At 37.9% G+C, this 19,126-nt stretch overlaps 3 protein-coding genes across 7 annotated transcripts in view; all 3 read right to left on the reverse strand.

The window, feature by feature from the left end:
• reep3b (receptor accessory protein 3b) overlaps positions 1-19,126 on the reverse strand; it is a 269,693-nt gene that overhangs the window by 7,650 nt on the left and 242,917 nt on the right. The gene's annotated exons all lie outside the window — the stretch shown is intronic.
• On the reverse strand, positions 734-7,763 carry wdr45b (WD repeat domain 45B). Of its 2 annotated transcripts, none has more exons than XM_057057126.1 (10): positions 7,411-7,763; positions 6,626-6,700; positions 6,189-6,290; positions 5,342-5,429; positions 5,006-5,100; positions 4,732-4,922; positions 4,548-4,633; positions 3,050-3,109; positions 2,808-2,929; positions 734-2,438 (listed from the first exon to the last, which is right to left on the reverse strand). In XM_057057126.1, exons 1-10 carry the CDS (start codon positions 7,475-7,477, stop codon positions 2,332-2,334), a joined length of 993 nt encoding a protein of 330 aa, XP_056913106.1. In that variant the 5' UTR covers positions 7,478-7,763; the 3' UTR covers positions 734-2,331. The 2 variants fall into 2 exon arrangements, with proteins under 2 accessions (XP_056913106.1, XP_056913098.1); XM_057057118.1 differs by having other exon boundaries at positions 3,050-3,151; positions 7,411-7,751.
• On the reverse strand, positions 8,335-15,427 carry LOC130538475 (zinc finger protein 135-like). 4 transcript variants are annotated; one of them, XM_057056105.1, is made up of 7 exons: positions 15,196-15,427; positions 14,308-14,510; positions 13,101-13,202; positions 11,605-11,700; positions 11,169-11,279; positions 10,876-10,999; positions 8,335-10,669 (listed from the first exon to the last, which is right to left on the reverse strand). In XM_057056105.1, the coding sequence occupies exons 1-7, from the start codon at positions 15,221-15,223 to the stop codon at positions 8,640-8,642; spliced, it is 2,694 nt and encodes an 897-aa protein (XP_056912085.1). In that variant the 5' UTR covers positions 15,224-15,427; the 3' UTR covers positions 8,335-8,639. The 4 variants fall into 4 exon arrangements, with proteins under 4 accessions (XP_056912085.1, XP_056912103.1, XP_056912095.1 ...); XM_057056123.1 differs by lacking the exon at positions 11,605-11,700 and having other exon boundaries at positions 11,169-11,205; XM_057056115.1 differs by lacking the exon at positions 11,605-11,700.

Consider the following 19,126-nt stretch of genomic DNA (forward strand, 5'->3'; position numbering starts at 1 on the left):
ATATGTGTGTATATATATATATGTGTATATATATATATGTGTGTATATATATATATGTGTGTGTGTATATATATATATATATATGTGTATGTATGTGTGTGTGTGCATATACTGTATATGTATGTGGGTGGATGTTTGTATGTTACAGCCACATTAACTCTGAAGTCTAGAATGTATATTGCTTCCATGAGAAATGTTGAAAGCAGATCTGATTTGTTAGAATGTCGGCATGAAATTCATTTTCATTAGATGACTTTCAAGCTGTCGCACAACCGTGCAGGTAGGGTTTCCTCTCACAAGTTTCCTTGTGAGAGGAAAATGAGGTCAAAGGAGAAACATAAAAATTCTGATTAAAAATGCTCACCTTTAATCTCAGGTTAGTTAGAATTCTTTCAAGTTCTGACGTTTTCATCATTACGTGTATTCATACTTTATGTACTCGTACATTTTTTCCACAAATTATTTCCATTTTGCCTAATTTTATAATCATACAGAGGTAATATTTTGTTCGCTTACAAAATTAGATATGGAAATGTTAGAATATGCATAAAACCTTTTGACAGCAGCATATGTGTATGATGACACTGAAAGGTAGGTTAAATGCCTTTAAACACTAACAACCTGAGTGAATCAGCTGAAACCATTTTGCTCAACTTTCATAGGGCTTTCCAAGTGTTGGAGTGTTTGAATAAAACATAGGACTAATGTTCAATGATTTGTACAAGGCAAGAGGTACATTTACTTTCTGGTAGGTCAAGAGCCAGAAATAGCCCATTGCGTTTAATAGAAAAAAAGCAGTTATAGTTATTCCCATTAAATTGAACTGTAGGCATTAAAATCACGAGAAACTGGCCTACTGCGCCAAGTTCACCTGCAAATATACAATGTGATGTGGAAAAGAAAAACTTTGAAATGCCTTTCTGCACTAAAGCAATAAAATGAGTCTAATGATGCTACACACACACAAAAAAAAACAGCTGTGTAATATACATCAACATATTTCTGCCACAGGCAATCCTGTTTGACAACCTCAAGCTTCCACATCAGAGTCCTTGTTCAAGATCAGCTGTAGCGCTATACAGAAATGCAACTCAGACTTAAAAACACATTTGCTGACAGGAAAAAAAATATTTAGGGATCTCAATTTCAGGCCTGTAGCTGAGGCTAATTGTTTTCTATACGAGTGGCTAAATACAGGGAAAATTTATTAGTGAAAAAGAAAAAAGATTTACTGTCTTAATATGGTGGTATTTGTGTCAGAAACATTTTTTCCATAAACGAATGAAGTTATTTAATATATGGGTGGAAAACACTTATTAAGAATATTTGATGGAATCCTGCACTCTTTCCAGCAGGGGGGTAACAAGAAGTATGAAAATGAATCACTTTCTAACTTACACCCTAAATAATAAATACTTTTAAGTTTCTCATTTGGTGGTTTTGGCGACAAGTTATGAAAAATGTTTTCCACATCAGCATCCAAGAAAATAATTATGAGAGTATTTCCGAATGAAAATTCTATTAACAGTGTGAATATATACATATTTAGTATTTTTTGGGTTAGTGTATGGTAACAGAATAAACAATCACATCTACATTCTCAGGTAAAAATGACAAAACAAAAACAACTCCTTCAAAGTTTTCTGACCAGGTAGAAATGCATTTAAAAAAAGGAAATAAACATTGGACAAGGTGTGGGAAAAAGATGACTGAAATAAAGTAGATTTACTTCGCTAACATTTGTATAACTGTATGCTTGTGTGGCAGTTTGCTTTGTGTCTATACGGTGTCTCTAAGAACAGCTAATGCCCATGATAACTCTATAATGCACAGACTTTTACAGATATTATAAACCTTGAAGTTCTGATCATGATGTGATCCTGATCCACATAATGTTGCATTAGTATATACACATATATATTTACACAATGATGCATGCACAAAGAGATTCCTTCCAGCTTTCCAGGCACATCCTAGGTTAGGTGGTGTTAGTCAACAAAGTTCCATCTGTCACCTGATTTAAAAAATAAAAAAAACCTATCCACCTTAAAATTCCTGGGAGGACAGCTTTAAAAGCTGCACAATGTCCACTGAGAAGAATAACTCCCTCTTTTCTAGAGTGTTGGGTATGGAAGTCAGATTTGTGTCTGCATCCCTTAAACAAGAGGCCATCCTCTGGTATGTTTGTCATTTTTGCTGAGTCTGTGCTTTTCTTGTCCATAAACTGTTGCTCTTACACAGAGTTTGTCAATGTAAGTGCAACAAGTGCCCCCCCTTCCCCCAATGATTAAAAAGGCAGAGTGCTTATGAATGTAACTGTGGGGTTGAAGGTCATATTTTCTCATCTGTCATCTCCAGGAACTGGGCGTACACATCTCTGGAACACTCCCCTTTTGGGTTGAACAGGAACTTGTAATAGCTGCCATCAGCACAAATTGCTGTACCATACACAGAAATGAGAGGGAAACAGTCAGCAAATGCACAACCTGGAAGACAGTTTGTCATGTCGTGGTGCACACAGTCTCATATCCAATTTGCTGTAAACCTCCATCTCACAAACACTTTATATCAGTAGTTTCTTTAATAATTGAAGTAAATGCAGATTGCATGCGATCTAATGGTTAGGAAGAAAAATATCATTAGATGAGTGTAGAGGAGGCTGCTCTTATTGTACACAGCTTGTGCTGTAAATATGAAAAGGTGGACTTTGTGAGTGCACAATGATGTGCTTTAGCTGTACCAGAATTTGGTTTCTAACATTTGTTTGTTCTCACAGATATTAAATTATAACTGTAAATTAAAATCACCTATGACAGCATTGGGTTCTGTTCCAAAGGCACATACACAGGGAGATCCTGATGGAACTTGGAACCTGGAAAAACTCCACTTGGAGCTAAAGTATTTAGGAAGAAAGCTGGCTGAGGCCAAACTGCAGAGGAAAGAACCAAATCAATTAGAGTATGCTTGGGGACACTGTTTAATGTCAATATGACATTTTCTATTTCCTTTAATCCCAAAAGAGACATTGACAGCTTCAAAACAGACTAACCTTGACTGTTTGTTCCGTTTGGGGTCCTCTGCAGCAAAGATATGCACTGTACCATGGTCACTGGAGACACAGATGAGAGATGCATCCTGGTTGAAATTGATACTGAAAAACACAGGGGCAAGGTCAGCTTTTAAGACCTCAGTCCAGTAGCAAGTAAATTACTAAGTTTTTACTGAGTTCTGCTTAACTAATAAGGTTTTAAGTTCTATATGACATAAAATGTCCCAGAACAAGACAATATCCAGGAAATTGAAACACAATGAACAAATTTTGTCCACAATATCTCCTACAACCAACAGAGTGATTTAACTTGTGTGTGAGATGAGTATTTAAATATAAATAAAATAATTTAAAATCAAATAAAACATTGCAAGCACCTCAGAATGGATGATTTGTTGCAATTTCAGTAAATGATATTTCTTTATCTATTAAATGATAAATGTAATCATAATTAGTGCTGCCAAAATTAATTCTTCAATTGATGTTTAATCATGAAATACATCATCATGATTGATCTGAGTAAAATTTTGAAAGCTTTAAACCAATCTGTAGCAGAGAACACATGTGAACTAGCAATGCATTTCGCACAGTTTGTCAGAGTAGTATTATTGACATGCAAGTACAAAAAGCATTTTGACAGCATCGGTAAGATGGATGATGATAAACAGCACGTTTCCCTCCACACTATCATTTAACATTGGTGCCTATTGGAGAGACTAGAGTGGGAGACGACATGATCTAGCAGAGTGAAAAATTGCTTGAAAACTTTGCTGAAAAAATTGCTATAACTCCTCCTCAAAACATACTAGAAAATTCAAATACACACTCTTGTAGGTACAAGCCCCTGCAACCCCACACATGTCAGTTTTAGAACACTCAAGTTAACATTAAAAGGAGCTGTCATGCCAACAAGTCTGCTCTTTAACTCCCATATTAAATGCAGCAGAGAAAATATTTAAAAGTGGAAAAAACTTTGTATTCAATTTGTCATTTTTCCTATACAGTTTAAGATAATTTCAGAAGATTTCACAGATTTCACACAGTTCTAATGAGCCTCCACCACATCTGTCATTGATAAGTGGTCCAAATCTGTGTATGTGGATTCTGCGATTTCTTCAGCAGTTTCTGTCTTTCACAATGCAGGCCTATTCAGCTAATGAGTCAACAGCTTCTGCCTAATGTCAAATTTTAGTGTCTGCTACATTTTAAAGTTGTTTTTATCCTACATCATTTGATGTCATAGCACAGAAATTCACACAAATACATTTTAAAGTCTCCTGCTTCTAATAAGCCCAAATACAAAGGATCAATAAGAGAAAGGGAATGGAGTGTTCAGGCACTGAGAGAAGCTGATGGTGCAATTATAAGACTAGGCCAGATCCAAATGCACACAGTCACAATTTCTGTGGAATTGTCTAGTTATAATGCGTCGTGTTAAATTGTCTGTTAGAAAAGTATTAGAACACTTTAGAGAAGCAAACAGCATTATTCTACTCACCAGTAAATGTTGGCAGTCTGAGAACCCCGTCGCAGCTCCTGTATGAGCTGACCTGCAGACGTGTCAAAAATTCTAATGAGAGTCCCCTGTGGAAACACAAATGAAAAACAGAACAATTACAAAACACTAGCCGAGATGATAGATTTAGACACCCAAAGTTACTGTCAAGATCAGTGTGGCTCACTTTCTCTGATGCGGTGGCTATTCGTGTGCCCTGCAGATTCAGAGCAATGCAACACAGTGCTCCCTCATGAGCAAAGATGTCAACTGGGGGTTTTTCTGTGTTAGCCAAATCCACTATCTGGACATGGCCTGAATGAGTCCCTGGAAAGGCCAACAGGGAGTTGTTGCTGTTAGGACACAGCACACAAAGGCCTAGAAAGGACAAGAAGGGCAACTGGTTTAAAAGTCAGACTTCAATGACGACCTTTTCACACCTTTTTTTAATGCAAACTGACCCTTTGGGTTGTAGCAAGTCTCAAACACGTGCAGCTGATGGGGGTTGTGGGTGAAGGTGAAGACTTTAATCATCGAGTCTAGCACCACTACAATCCTACGAGGAGATTCAGGTTAAGGTTTCAACAAAATGAAGAGAACTCTTCCAACATATGGGTCAATATGACAGTCACTCAAGTGATAAGTTCAAGTTTTGGTTAAAGATTAATCCACACACTTGCAGTTATAGGCTAAAACATCAAAGGGGCATGAAAACAAATATATAAGAATGGCCAAAGTCACTTTATCAGGTGGAGCAGCTTTAGAAACATCAGTTTGTAATGAACATTTTTTTATACCTGTCACGTCGAAGCTTTACTGCTTTCACCTCAGTCGAAAACTCAATCTCAATGACTGTCTTCTTCTTTAGGTCATCCCATATCATTACTGAGTAGCACGGAAAAAGGGGGGAAAAAAGTAAATTTTAAAAAGGTAAATTTAGTACAATGAATAATATTTAGAGGGCAAAATAGAAATGTCCTTTCTAAATAATTTACAATTGTCTGCAATGGTTTTACCAGAGAGGTTAATTAAATTCTATGCATTGTTTAACCTTGGATTCTCTTGCTCTTTCAATTCATATGACAAAATATAACAACAATTCAGAGTTCCACAAGGTAAACATGATATAAGATAGCAAGCTGGCAAATTATGATGTGAATAAATCCAGTGTCCTGAGGGCAGGAGGCAACCCTGCATTCTACATTTGGAAGGTGTTCCTTTGAAAGAACAGCAGGACATGCTCTTAGCTAGCACCCAAAAACAAAAAGCAGCAGACACTGGCTGTGCTAAATAGTGTGCTAAACACCTGCAGACAGCCCAAAGGATTTCAAAGCACCTGCTCAGTTTATAATACATGCTAACCAAACACTAGATTTCTCAAGAAGATCTGTCTAAATGATTTATTAAAATGTGCAACTAAAATATTCCAAATGAATCTCAAAGGTTATTTTCTTTTTTACTGAAAAAACATCCTTACAATTCAAAATTTAACTGTTCTAAGCATTCACTCGTGACAGCTTAAGCATATTACAGAATTATCATAAGTGAATCTAAGACATAGTGCAAAATGACATTATGAGCCATTATTTAAGAGAAGAGCCATCCAGTAAAGCATTACTGTAAATGTCTGAACGAAAAATGTACCTTTGTTTGTTGGATACTTGGGTTTCTTTCCTCCTCCAACTAGTGCCAAGTAATTGCACCTGAATAGCATCTCCACATGGCCGACCCCACCCTCCATAAACTCTGAACAAAAAACACAATTAGTAAATACAAGCATAAATGCAAACTGCCATGCTTTTTAAAAAGATTTGAAAAAAAACCACATCTACACAGAAGAATGAAAAGTAACAGAATAGATGTCGGTATAATGAGCACTTTGTCCTTCAGTCAATCAATAAGCTTTGAACAAGAAATTAAAAACACCAGATTTTACAAGAGAAATGGCAATATCCCACAAATGGCAAATTAAAGCTCTTGGGTGAGACATTTCCAGCAGAATCATTTTAATTCCTGGACTGCTAATGTTTATACTGTTTGTATATAGATTATATCAAGTATGAGGTCACATGCAATGTCACCTTGTTTCTCCTTTTCTTTAAGAGGATCTGTGTTGTAGACACGAAATCCATTTTCCATTCCACAAGCAAAACATCCTGGACAGAAAAAGGTCTAACACTCAGAAATGGCTTTAATAAGCTGAAGAGAGCAATATTAGAGTCATATATATGGTCATAGTTTATGGTTTCCATGTGATCACTTTGATTAGTCCATTTTTACTTTACATCATACACACACACACATATACACATACATACATATACATATATACACACACACATACACACACACACACATATATATATATATATATATATATATATATATATATATATATATATCTCGAGAACTAGTATAAGTCCGAAAAGGTACCTAACTAAAGATGTCTCATAGCTAACGCTGTCAAACGAACATTTCCCAAGATATCACTATGTTAGTAGGGAACTATTATATCAACGTTACTTCAATCAGGTGCTCCCTAATCGTTTTACTACTTTAATACGTGCTTAACCTCCCTATAATTTATTATTTGCTCCTGTGCACTAACGACAATAAAACCTGGAACGTTAGCTTTAGCTGGGTAGCTCCGTTAGCTTAGCAAAATTGCTGAGTTTAACACTAATTACATTTAGTGACATTAAGCGTAAAAGCTCGAAATAATTATTACAGAGGATTCCAGATTATTATACAAATAAAATGTAAATAGCTGTATTAAAGTATTCCCCATAAATGAGTGCTTTGCAGCATTAGCATTCACGGAGCTGATTTCCTTTTGGGAAAACCATATGGCAGCGCTACTTCTTACCATGATCCTGGTTAAATCCAGCATAAAGAAGTCCATTTCCGTGAGGATTAGACGGTAGTAAGTTCATTTTTGATAAAAGAAAACGAATGTCAAGTCTAATAATATATATATGTATACATTTATCATTAACGAATTATTCTAATCAAAATTCTGCCGAATACAACCAGAAGACGGCTACCATGCCTACCCCAGAGTCTGCTCGGCAGAGCACAGGAACATGGTTCCTGTTGCGACCAAAAGTCAAGATCAGTCTACCTTAAACTTTGTTTTTGAACTAAAATAAATGTATTCTACTTAAATTGTTTTATGACGTCTTCGATAACGTTTCAATTTAAATCAACGCGTTAGAATACGTTAGAAAAAAAGAGAATAAGAAAGGTTTATCAAATCTTGGACAGAGCAGAATAAATAGTATTCTAGCCTAATGGCTACGGCACTGGCATACTAAGCCAGAGAGTAAAGGTACGATTCCTACCTTTGCAGAATATGGCCCCACCAGTTTTTGATGCTTGTTTATTTCTCCATTTTTTTTGTTTATGACAAAATAATTAGAGGAAATTATTTTAGTAGATACAGATCAGTCTGAATAACAATAAGGTCGGTTCAAAAGGTTATATATGACATGGTGTAACAACACTTAATTTCTGCAGGATGAACTATGACATTTGAAGGTCACAGGGAGAACAGGAATAGCTTTAGTATGTTTTTAATCATACTTTGTTGCGCATCCCTCTGGAAATTTATAGTTTAGCAGACTGTAGCTAAACTGCCATCTCTCAAGTGACCACATCAAATCATTTGGTACCAGTTATTTTCAACTTCAACAATACACTCATAAGCCATGTAAAACTTTTTCTACTTTAATCACCAGATGGTTTTCAGCCCTATTGATCATTGTCAGTTGAGAAAAAATCTTGACTAAAATCACTTCAAATATTTATTTAAAGAAATGTGGAACCAAGGTTTGCATCACATGCACTCTTTTTTTTTTTTTTTGAAAAATTCAGCACACTGAACTGTAAAAAAAAAAAAAAAAAACATAATGTGCTATATATTAACAAGGTTCTAAGTCAAGGTGTGAAAACCAGAAAAATACACCTGAAAAAGAAACAAACTTGAATATGTTAGTGAACTTAAACATCTACATACTAAAGCGTCTAAAGAGAGACCAAAACAGATTCTTGAACTTCTGGTCTTCTTGACCTTAATAAACATCTAGGAAACATCCACTATGTATGAACAAGTCTTTTGTGTCTTTTTAACCCATGCAAACTTGAAAAGCCTTTGTTGCACACTGCACAGACATATGGTCTTTCCCCTGTGTGAGTTCGCATGTGTAAGGTAAGGAAACAGGACTGGACAAAACCTTTTTGACAGATGCTGCACTTATAAGGCCTTTCACCCGTATGATATCTCCTGTGTATCTTTAATTCTGCAGAGGATCTGAAAGATTTGTCACAGTCATCGCACTTAAAAGGCCTTTCACCTGTATGAATCAAAGTGTGTCTTACTAAAGCATCTTTACCAAAAAATCCCTTTCCACAGTGCTCACATGGGAACCGGAATCCTTTGTGATGAAAATTTTCATGCTTAAGAAGACATCTCCTGGAAGTAAAAGATTTCCCACACTGAGGGCAGGCAAAGGTTGGTATAGCTTTCTCTATTACTGATTCACCAGCATGATGTACACGCTCCACATGCCTTGTTAACGTTACTCCATGGCGAAATTTCTTGCCACATTCCCAGCAGAGGAATGGATATGCTTTAGTGTGTTTTTTATGGTGCTCCACAAGATCAGAGTAAGACCTGAATCTTTTGGTACAAGCGGTGCACTGGAAAGGCTGGTAGCCTGTGTGTTTCCATTCATGTCTGATGAACCGCTTCAAACTGCCAAAAGTTGTTTGACAGTGTGTGCAAGTAAAAGGCTCGGTGGGATTGTGGACATCAATATAGTGCTTATGAAGGGCTTTGAAAACAGGAAAGTTTGCCTCACACTGGTTACACTGAAAAGGAGTGTGAGACTCTCTGTGCATCTCCAATGCCTCTGTGTCACGCACAAGTTTCATGCACACTTCGCAGTACAGTGGGTTGTGAGTTTGTTTGTGGGAATCCAATGTGGATTTGTACCTAAACGCTTTGTCACATTCATTACATCTAAAACAATGCTTAATATCTTCAGGCCTATCCGGGTCTACCTGTTGTTCGTTGTAGCAAATGTTTCTCATATGGAATCTAAATGTCTGCCTGCACTTAAACTCAGCACTACAGTGAGGACAGTAGAACGGACCTTCTAATACACTTTTGTTTCCATCTGGGCTTTTCTGTCCACACTCCTGGGAGGCCCTCTCTTTAGAAAGAAAGTTGTCTGGGTCCTGGCCTGTGGCAGCTGATGTGTGCTCCTGACTGGCTTTTTCACAAGGAACCAGACCAGAACAGTGTTCCTCTACATCTGCTACAGTCTGGTGATTGTTTCCTTTACTGCTAACATTTGCTTTAGTTGCACCCAAGCATTTGTGCTGTTGTAAGTACCGCAAGCTTTTATACCACCTCTTGCAGGTAGGACAGGAATAAGGCAGCTCTTTTGATTGTTGATCCAAATGATGCTCCAGAAGCACCACTTTGTCTGTTCTCTCTTCCAAGTCATTGCTCTCTGTTGAACCTTGGGATCTGGCAAACTTTTTAGGACCAGTTTTAACACTATTAGAGCCCTGCATCCTTTCTGATTTTCTCCACTGTGACAAGTAACGTTTCATCTTGAGTCCCCGGTTCTTACGCACCGGTCTTTCCCACAAAACAAAATCAGGGTCCTTTTCTTTAGCACTGTTTTTGGTTTGAACGTGGAAGTCTACATCTAGGGGACATTTCTTTTTCCTTCCGCGTCTGCCCGGTTTCTTCTCTACACCACCAAGCACTGTCACCTGGCCATCTTCTCCAATGATAAGAGTTCCAGACTGCTTAGCCACACACTTCTGTGCAGGTTCCATCTCACTAGATTTTAGGTCTTTGGCAGGATCTCCATCCATTTCTGCTTTCACGTCATTATCAAGAGCAAACCACTGTGTCTGCATGCACTCTTCAGAGTTCTCACTTCCTTCCACAAACACCTCATGGTTGTCAGACTCCACCTCCATCTCTGTGCATACTGTTTCCAAAAGTTCACCTGCAGCCTCAGTTTCTGCCTGATCATTGACAATCACAACTCTTTCGACATGAGGGAGACACAGAGCTGATAAGATGGCAGTGTCAACAATGTAAGATTCTGGAAAAAAAAGAAAGTAACAATTAGATCAGAGATTTTACATTTTCTAAGCATTGTTGCTAGGGCTGCAGCTATTGAATAATTTAGTAATTGGATATTATATGCATGTTTCGGAGAAAGAGTATCCTTTAGCAGGGGAGGGAGTGGTGTGACAACTTTGTAAAAAACAGGGAAACATAATGCAGCTATTACATTTCAGACCTCACCTATGTCTTTTAACTGACTTAGATCTTGTTGAGTTCCCAACAAGATCTTGAGATCCTGAGCTTGAGAGAATGTCTGCATGCAGTCAGTCAGGATGGAGGAAGTATCACTCAGCAAAGATGCAATCTGGCAAAAACAGACCAAATTTAAAGTCAGGCTAAACCAAGAAGTACAGACAAATATAAATAGAAGCAGTTCGGCATTTGCAAAGACCATTGTATAATTGGATAAACTAATAAATAAAAAAACAATGGAAATAATGAAAATGTGGGAATATGAAGTACAAGAAGTCTACCTGTTGAAGGGTTTTGTTGGGAAGAAGCTTTTCAAGCCTAGACAGAAATAACCACATCAGTGTCTGGATTGCTTTGTCATATGTGGGGCCAAAATCTCCTGGGAAAACATCCTATAAGAATCAGACATGTTATATTTTAGATGACAAAGATTTTCAAATAAACTCAGCCATTTGGTTTTAGTATATCAGGAATTAGCTAAACACTAAACAATTTCTAACCTGAACAATTTCCAACGGCACTTTATAGATGTTACTATTTTTGTACAGTTTATCCTTAATGATTTAATCTGTTAGACAATAACTAATTTAAGTGTTAGGGTTTCAATCTTAGAATGTTTAGCAAAATACAAAAGATGAAATACATATTGTGAAGTTTGGTAGTATTCCGATGTTCATAGCTGCTCTATCATTAACCAAGCTTTACAAAAAATTGTACCTGGAAAAAGTTGCTTCTCTCATTCGGATCTCTCAACAAATTTTGGATAAGGCTCATGAACTGTGGCTGAGATTTTCCTTGTTCCGTATTATCTGTCTGCAAAGAATGTTAGTTGAAAAGGATGTGTCTCATTGAAGTGGTGTACCCAACCTTTTCTCCTATGAAAATTTCAACTTTTCTTCCTAATCTCCACGGGATTTAGCATTAATATATTGCATATGTCTATAGTTTTAGTATAAAAGCATATATAACATCTTCCTGTAATTTCAATAGAGCTTGAAGTGTTTTTTTTTCCCATTATAGAACTAATCTAACAATGCCTAACTTTCTAACTTTACCAGATATTGTTGTATATGCATGATTTTTTTTTGACTCACTAAATGTACTTAATGAAAACATAAATAACAAGAACATTAAAATGTGGAGATAAATTAACATTAATATTGGTTTATAGACGATCCTCACATTTTACATGTACCGTATTTTCCGGACTATAAGTCACACTTTATTTTCATAGTTTGTCAGGGGGTGCGACTTGTTACGGAGCGACTTATATGTGAAATAAATACATTATTACAGAATTTCACATGTTCATTATTTTCACACTGACAACCACAAGAGGGTGCTCTAGGCTTGTGTACATGTACCTGAGGAACGAGTTCCTCTCAAATCAAATCAAAATCAAATCAATCTTTATTTATATAGCGTCTTATACAATCAAAATTGTTTCAAGGTGCTTTCCAGAATCCCAGGGCCTGACCCCAGACAAGCAACAGTGGCAAGGAAAAACTCCCCTTTAACAGGAAGAAACCTTGAGCAGGACCAGGCTCATGTAGGGGGACCCTCCTGCTGATGGCCAGCTGGGTAAAGAGAGAGGAGAAGGGAGAGGACAGGTAGAGGATAGAATGGAGAGGACAGGTAGAGGATAGAATGGAGAGGAGAGGAGAGGAGAGGAGAGGAGAGGAGAGGAGAGGAGAGGAGAGGAGAGGCACAGAAGAAGAAGCGGCACAGAAGAAGAAGCGGCAATTCGGCTATGGAGTGAGACTTGATTGTTTGATAAACTTGCTCGGATGTTCTTTCTGCTATAGTTATCCGAATAACTGTTAATATGTTACATTAACAAAGCACGTGCTCAGTTCGTTGTGGGTCATGTAGCTGAATGTGTTACGTTAGCATACCGTAACCCTATTGCTAATCCATTATTATTTTAAATTGCCTTTCAAGATGAAATGTATGTTCTTGGTCTCGGATTTTATCAAATAAATTTTCACCCAAAATGCAACTTATAGTCCAGTGCGACTTATATATCTATTTTTCTTCATTATGCATTTTTTGGCTAGTGCGACTTAAACTCCGGAGCAACATATAGTCGAGAAAATACGGTAATTCAAACAGATCAAGAAAACCCAATAAAAGAACAAACAGCTTTTAATCAAAAGAGAAAGTAGAGCCCCATAAAGCACTAAACATGAAAATCTTAATGACAGCACACATACCTGCATGTTCCACAAAGTTTGGAGGTCCTGCATTCGGTCAAGATGTGGCTGTATAACCTGAAGGTTTGCTGTTTCCTCAGAGCGACACAACTCCAGGATGAGCTACAAGAATAAAGTAGCAACAGTCAATAAGCAAACATTATTTAAGAGTCATAGTCAAATCAATTAACAAATCCTTTCTTTTCTTGGTCACAATATCACTTTCGGCAAATCATAATGCCAAAAACTGAATCAGGACATCAGGAAGAACCAAAGACTGCTATAGATAGTACTTAATATATAGATAGTAAAGATGGGCTTAAGAAACTTCACCTAGACTCCCTTTGATTGTTCAAAGATGTTTCCCAGATGTACTGTGTTAGTTTACTGAATGCTGCCATTAGTAGTCGTTGGAGATAATTTGCCTTCTTATAGGGGTCTAGATCTTCCCAGTCATCCTGTGAAGTTGTGGGTGTGAATTATAATTTTTTTTTGGTGTAAATAGAATGCTTAATCCTGTCCTGAGTTGGCTCCCCTGAGTTCTAGTTAATGTCAAAGTGCAGATCAATATGATATATTGTATGGTAATGTTAAAATCATCCAAACTCTAGATTTGGGAAATGTAAATGTCCTCTTTCTTAGTCTAACCAATCATAAAATGTCAGAATTATTTGCTATTTTCAGTGTATTTATGTAATATGATGTTGTCATATCTTGCATTTGAATGATGATAGCCGAAGCGCCAGATACTTCCCAAGCAGATCCGGTACCTGTATCAGCTGTCACATAACTTCCTTGGCAGAGGTAATAAAAGTAGGCTCTGCACTAAAATAGTGATTGCAAACAATACCAGACACCAAGATCAAATACTAATAATAATAATATTTGAATTCAACATTTACAACATTATAGCTTGGAGTAAAGCAATAATAAAGTTCATTGAAAAAGAGTAGGCATGGTATTCTGCATCAATGCCGTTTATTCTTATTTGGAGCTCATAACTCTCTGGGTTGAGTGCATGTTAATATTTCAACTATGTCTGGTTGTATGAATACAAATTCATCTTTGCTCATAAAATACCAAACCATTGAATCCTCAAATTATATTAATCTAACAGATATGTATGTATGCTATTTATGTAGCTGTGAAGTTTGATCACAACAAATGTTTATCTTTTCTTTTTATATATCCACATTTACTTTCAAAAAGACTACCAATCCTGCCTCACCCGTGCTCTGAGGCCCAAGGTGAGTTCAGCCCGTTGCCTTGTAGAGAGAAGCTGTGGCACAGTCTCCGTAACCATAAATACAAATTCCTCCAGTAGTCCATAATCAGAGACACTTTTCTGCTGCACCGTCTGCCAGATTGCTGCAGACACAAGTCGAACTGGTGGGACCAGGAGCCGCAAGGCAGACAAAGGAAATGTGGAACCTGAAATAATCAAAGGCTGAATTAAAAGCTATCCAGGATGTAACACAAATAATAGAGAATAAGGAGATTAATGAAAGCAAACAAAAACTGCAAAGATGAATAATTATACTCTTGCCCTAAACTATCAATTACATTTTTTTTTTTTAAAAAAAAAGGGGGGGGGGGCAATAACAGTTGTGGAACTTAAGCTTTCGTCCTCTAGTCAACAACCTAATAACACTAAAGCGTTTTGAGTGGTTTGCTTCATTTAACGAAAGGTTTGTCAATCCGGATATTGGTTGATTTAATTTCACACGGAAGAGACGTAAAGCACATTACTTTCAATATTGTTAACAAATACACAGATTAGTGGCAGCCATATTGTGCTCATGTTAACGAACAGTTTTTGCAAACTGAAGAAGTTATTTGATGTGAAATTATTTTATACTAGGCCACTTCAGCTAATCCCCTCTAATTGGAAGAGCACAACGGACATCACGTACAAATATTATAGGTTATCACATAAAGACCCCAGTCACTATACAACACTATCAATGGATATTGGGTGTGGCATCGGTTAGTTTACATTGAAATATATTTAGGATTGAACAAAAAAATGCAATTGTTAATCTCGATGTTAGCATTAGCATTCCCGCGCGCGGGGTATGTTGGGGCCTACTCAAAATATACCCGAGTTTAGGCTTACCAGGCAACTCAGAAATATTTCTATCCATCCTGCTGATACACTATGGTTACATTACAGCAGAGTAGATAAGCTCCAATTTTTTGACCCAGTCAAAATTTAAAAAAAATGTCTTTGAATTCCAAAGGCAAGTTAGTCAAGATGTCAACTCAATCGTCTTGGTGTGCGACTGCGTATCAACAATTGTCTCCCGTTCCCTTCCGCATTACAGTCCGATATGATACAGCCAGCTGTCGAAGGTTCCTACTGTTTCGTTTTTACACTTATTACACTGAAAAGTCCCATATTATGAAAAAAAAAAAACAACCGTTTTGCCCTACATCTTTGCTCTGGTTTTTAGAGCGAACAGCGTGAGTCGGTTCCGATTTTTTTGTCCTTTTCTGTTAAGCTACAGGTCAAGATGTGGCAGTATTCGTTTGCCGTTGAGGCGCTTGATTTTCCTCAGTTCCAATATTTGCACTGTTTTGTGCTTGTTTTTCTTTTACGCATTTCAATGTGTATTTTGTTGCATTATTAAAACACGTTATTTTACTGTAAATACTTACAATTTTTAAATATGACCTTTTGTCTATTCTCTCTCTAGGAGAGTGAGAATTTTCATATGATCATGTTTAATTCCCTTCTTTTCTGTCTAAATGTCCATCTATGCCTAAACTATTTTCACAGTTATGCAAAGTTTTATTGCTAAGAAAACTTCAAAAAGGACAGTTTGTAATGGGGTACGACACACACACACTTTTGAAATTGACTCTTTTTTTTCTTCTTAGTGATTAAACCTTTTGTAATAGTAAAAACTTCGTTTTGGCATAGATGGATATTTTCTTCAACACAATCATATTGAAACTTTTTTCCACCACAAATGATCCTTTATTACGTTTCCTAATTGAGAGAACATTGGTTTGGGTAAAAATACACATTTTATATCTGTTGCGATTTAAACATGATGACATCGAACCTGTCGTTCCAATCACAAATTGTCATTTTCAATGTTTCCTAAACAAATTTGCATCAGTTTAGGCTGATGTGAGTTCAACATAATCATTGTTGACATGATTTTTTTCAGCCTTGATCCCAGAGGCAGAACGGCCTTTCTTTCAGAAGGTACCTGTCTGCATGCATTTATTTCCAAAAAGTACCAGAAGATTGTTCTTTTCAAAAAGTCACCCAGAATTTTTTTGCAGGTCAAAAAGAACCATGAATAAAGCAGCCAATGAGTCAAAAAAATGCACAGAGCAAAACCCTCGTGGTAAATCAAAACCAATGAGTCAATCGACTGGAACATAAGTCGCTGCTGTACCACCTCTGGTTTCCGAGATATCTGAACACTCACCAGACCAACTGTACCTCTCCGGACTTATGATGATGCCTTATGCTGTCTGCCGAATGCTAACAGCCAGATTTTATACTCACTGAGGAATGCACTGTAAGACAAATTTACGACCAGATCCATCCTATACATATCTTGTGTTTTTGGAGCGCTCTTTGCCTGTTCCAGCATCTTCCAAGGACATGAGGCACTGGGGGCCCAGCAGACAACTGATCTTTGCAAAATGCACATATAACATTCAAAACTGAGCATGAGCTGTCAGATGATGACTGAATGTGTCTAAATAAAGCAAAAACACACCAGTACATGCTTACATGGATCATAGCGTTGATTATTAAAGCTGACTATTTTGGATGAATATATGGGAGTCATAGCAAAAACATTAGTACACACTTAGGGCAATCAGAGTTTTAACTTCAGCACTGAATTTTTAAACCCTTCATCATTTTGAAACTGTTGTTCCAATCATAAATTACCTTTTTCAACATTTCCTAAGCAAAAGAACATCACTGTAACTGAGACGATTTGAACTTGATCATATGGAAAGAGTTGTACCCATCACTACTTGTCATTTTTGACATTTCCTCAGTGAGAGAACCTCAGTTTGAGCAAAGATGTATTTTCATCACAACCAATGTTCCATTTCTGCCCAGTTCTACTTGGCGTTCTGTCAAATTGTTTTGCTGCCTGGCATGAGCCAGTGTTCTGTTGAAGTCTTTCACTGTCTAGCTGCTGGCCAAAGTTCAGGCTAGTTAGAATAGAGTTGGTGACACCAAGGCCTTCTAGCAGGCGTACGGAAACGTCAGCGTATTCACACGCTTTGATTGGATAGTCAGAGAGTGTATGAGCCAGAGCTAGCAAACTGCATCTGTAGCGAGCTGCACAAGCAAAGATATTGTTGTGTTGATGTAATAGCTGTTTTGTCAACCCACAATGGCTGAAGTAGGAGAAGAAATGGATTTGGTCGCAGATTTACTGTCAAAGCCATTTTCAAGACGGACTTTTCAAGAAAAGCTGGACATTGTTAAGCAAGGTCGGGCAACTCCGAAGCTAGCAAGCCTTTCGCAACCGGGAAAAGGATTTGTCCGCCACTTTCAGTCCACTAACTATGAGCGATACTCCTGGCTCACAGGCTCCGAGGAACGCTGCAAATTGTATTGCTGGGAGTGCTTGTTATTTGCCACTAATCGACATGGTGTTTGGAGCCACACTGGATTTGTAAATTTGGCTTGGCTTGAGCCGGATCCCAAGACCTGGAGAGGAGCGCCGTGGGACGACCGAACGCCGAAGTCTGCGCGCAGCCAGAGTCAGTAGGACGTCCGAGTGAAAGACCTTTCATCACGAGTTGACAGAAGGCTGGTCTTCGTCCCTCCCAGGGCGACCATCTCTAGTGATGGGAAGAAGGCACTAAAACAACTCAGAGAAAACCCATAGAAACAACGGAGTGAGTATAAAACACGAAAAACACTATACTGAAATACTACGGTATTACCCTGCCTAGTCATCGGGAGAGAAGCAGAGGCAAGAGCGGAGGTACTGAACTAGATATCCAGTAGGGATTGAGGGTCGTTCAGTTGGAGACCAGAAATCTCCACCCAAATACATAAAAACTGATAAATAAAGTGCAAACATGGGCAACCAACATTCCACAAAAGGTGCTGAATTCGAAATCCCAGCATCATGTAAACACATGGAAGACAAATATCCAGGTTCATGCTCACATGGTCAACTGTGGATAACTAAGTTCGATTGGGATGGTTACTTAGACAGGCCAGGCAATATTACAAAATTAAAAGAAGATTTAATAGAATATGAAAAGAAACATGCAAAAGTAAATATAGGGTTGACACAATGTCACCTCTGGCTCACTGAATCAAAATATAGAAGAGAAAAACAAAATCAAGAAAAGCAGAAACGAAAAAGAGAAAAAGAAGAGAAAAATAAGAACCCCTTTTACCCATCACTGAGTGCGTACGTGAGAGAGGAGGACAACGAAACAGGAGGCAGAAGTTGACTGATAAGCATGCCTCCTCCGTATGTTCCTCCACCTCTTGTTCCACCAGCTCCCCCTCAGGCGGTCCCATTGGACCCGCCCAGAGCCGTATTTCCCCTGGGTCCGAACACTAATCCCTTTTTGGGCCCCTCTCCATTGGGAGCTCAGAGCACCATATGCAGGACAACACTGTGCAGATGTACCCAATGATCCAGGTTGCAAACCCACAAGCTGGTGTGCAGGGTCAAGAACCTATTCTCTTGGTGTATAGAACCTGGACTCCAGAAGACTGTAAAAAACTTGTGATGGCATAACCTCGCCCCAAATGGATGTAGAGTTGTGCATCCAAGACATAAGACAGTTAGGAAGTTACCATACTAATGATACTGAAACCCAGCAAGTCCTCATGTGCGTTAATGGTAAGAAATGGGGCACTGTTAGAGGAGATTGGATCCCAGTGGATCCAGCCACTCAACAACCATGGCAGCCTGGCAGCCAAGAACTAAATGACAGACTTGACAGACTGTACGAGCGCATGCAAACTACTTTTAACAGACGAGCTGACTACAGCGCCATTACGGCCATGAGACAAAAGACTGACGAAAGTTTTGAAG

This window comes from Takifugu flavidus, chromosome 1 (assembly GCF_003711565.1).
Source record: "Takifugu flavidus isolate HTHZ2018 chromosome 1, ASM371156v2, whole genome shotgun sequence".
Classification (NCBI taxonomy): domain Eukaryota; kingdom Metazoa; phylum Chordata; class Actinopteri; order Tetraodontiformes; family Tetraodontidae; genus Takifugu; species Takifugu flavidus.

Bases quoted from the DNA above. Each gene is read 5' to 3' on its own strand.
- LOC130538475 (XM_057056105.1), bottom strand. From the start codon at position 15,223: ATGGATAGAAATATTTCTGAGTTGCCTG. The intron at 13,203-14,307 runs GTGAGGCAGGAT...TTATTCTTGTAG, and splicing joins CCTTGGGCCTCAGAGCACGG to CTCATCCTGGAGTTGTGTCG. The intron at 10,670-10,875 runs GTGAGGTCTGAA...TTTTTTTTCCAG, and splicing joins AAGTCAGTTAAAAGACATAG to AATCTTACATTGTTGACACT.
- wdr45b (XM_057057118.1), bottom strand. From the start codon at position 7,477: ATGAACTTACTACCGTCTAATCCTCACGGAAATGGACTTCTTTATGCT. The intron at 2,930-3,049 runs GTTAGTCTGTTT...TTTCCTCTGCAG, and splicing joins AAACGGAACAAACAGTCAAG to TTTGGCCTCAGCCAGCTTTC. The intron at 2,439-2,807 runs GTGATTTTAATT...TGTATGGTACAG, and splicing joins AGAACCCAATGCTGTCATAG to CAATTTGTGCTGATGGCAGC.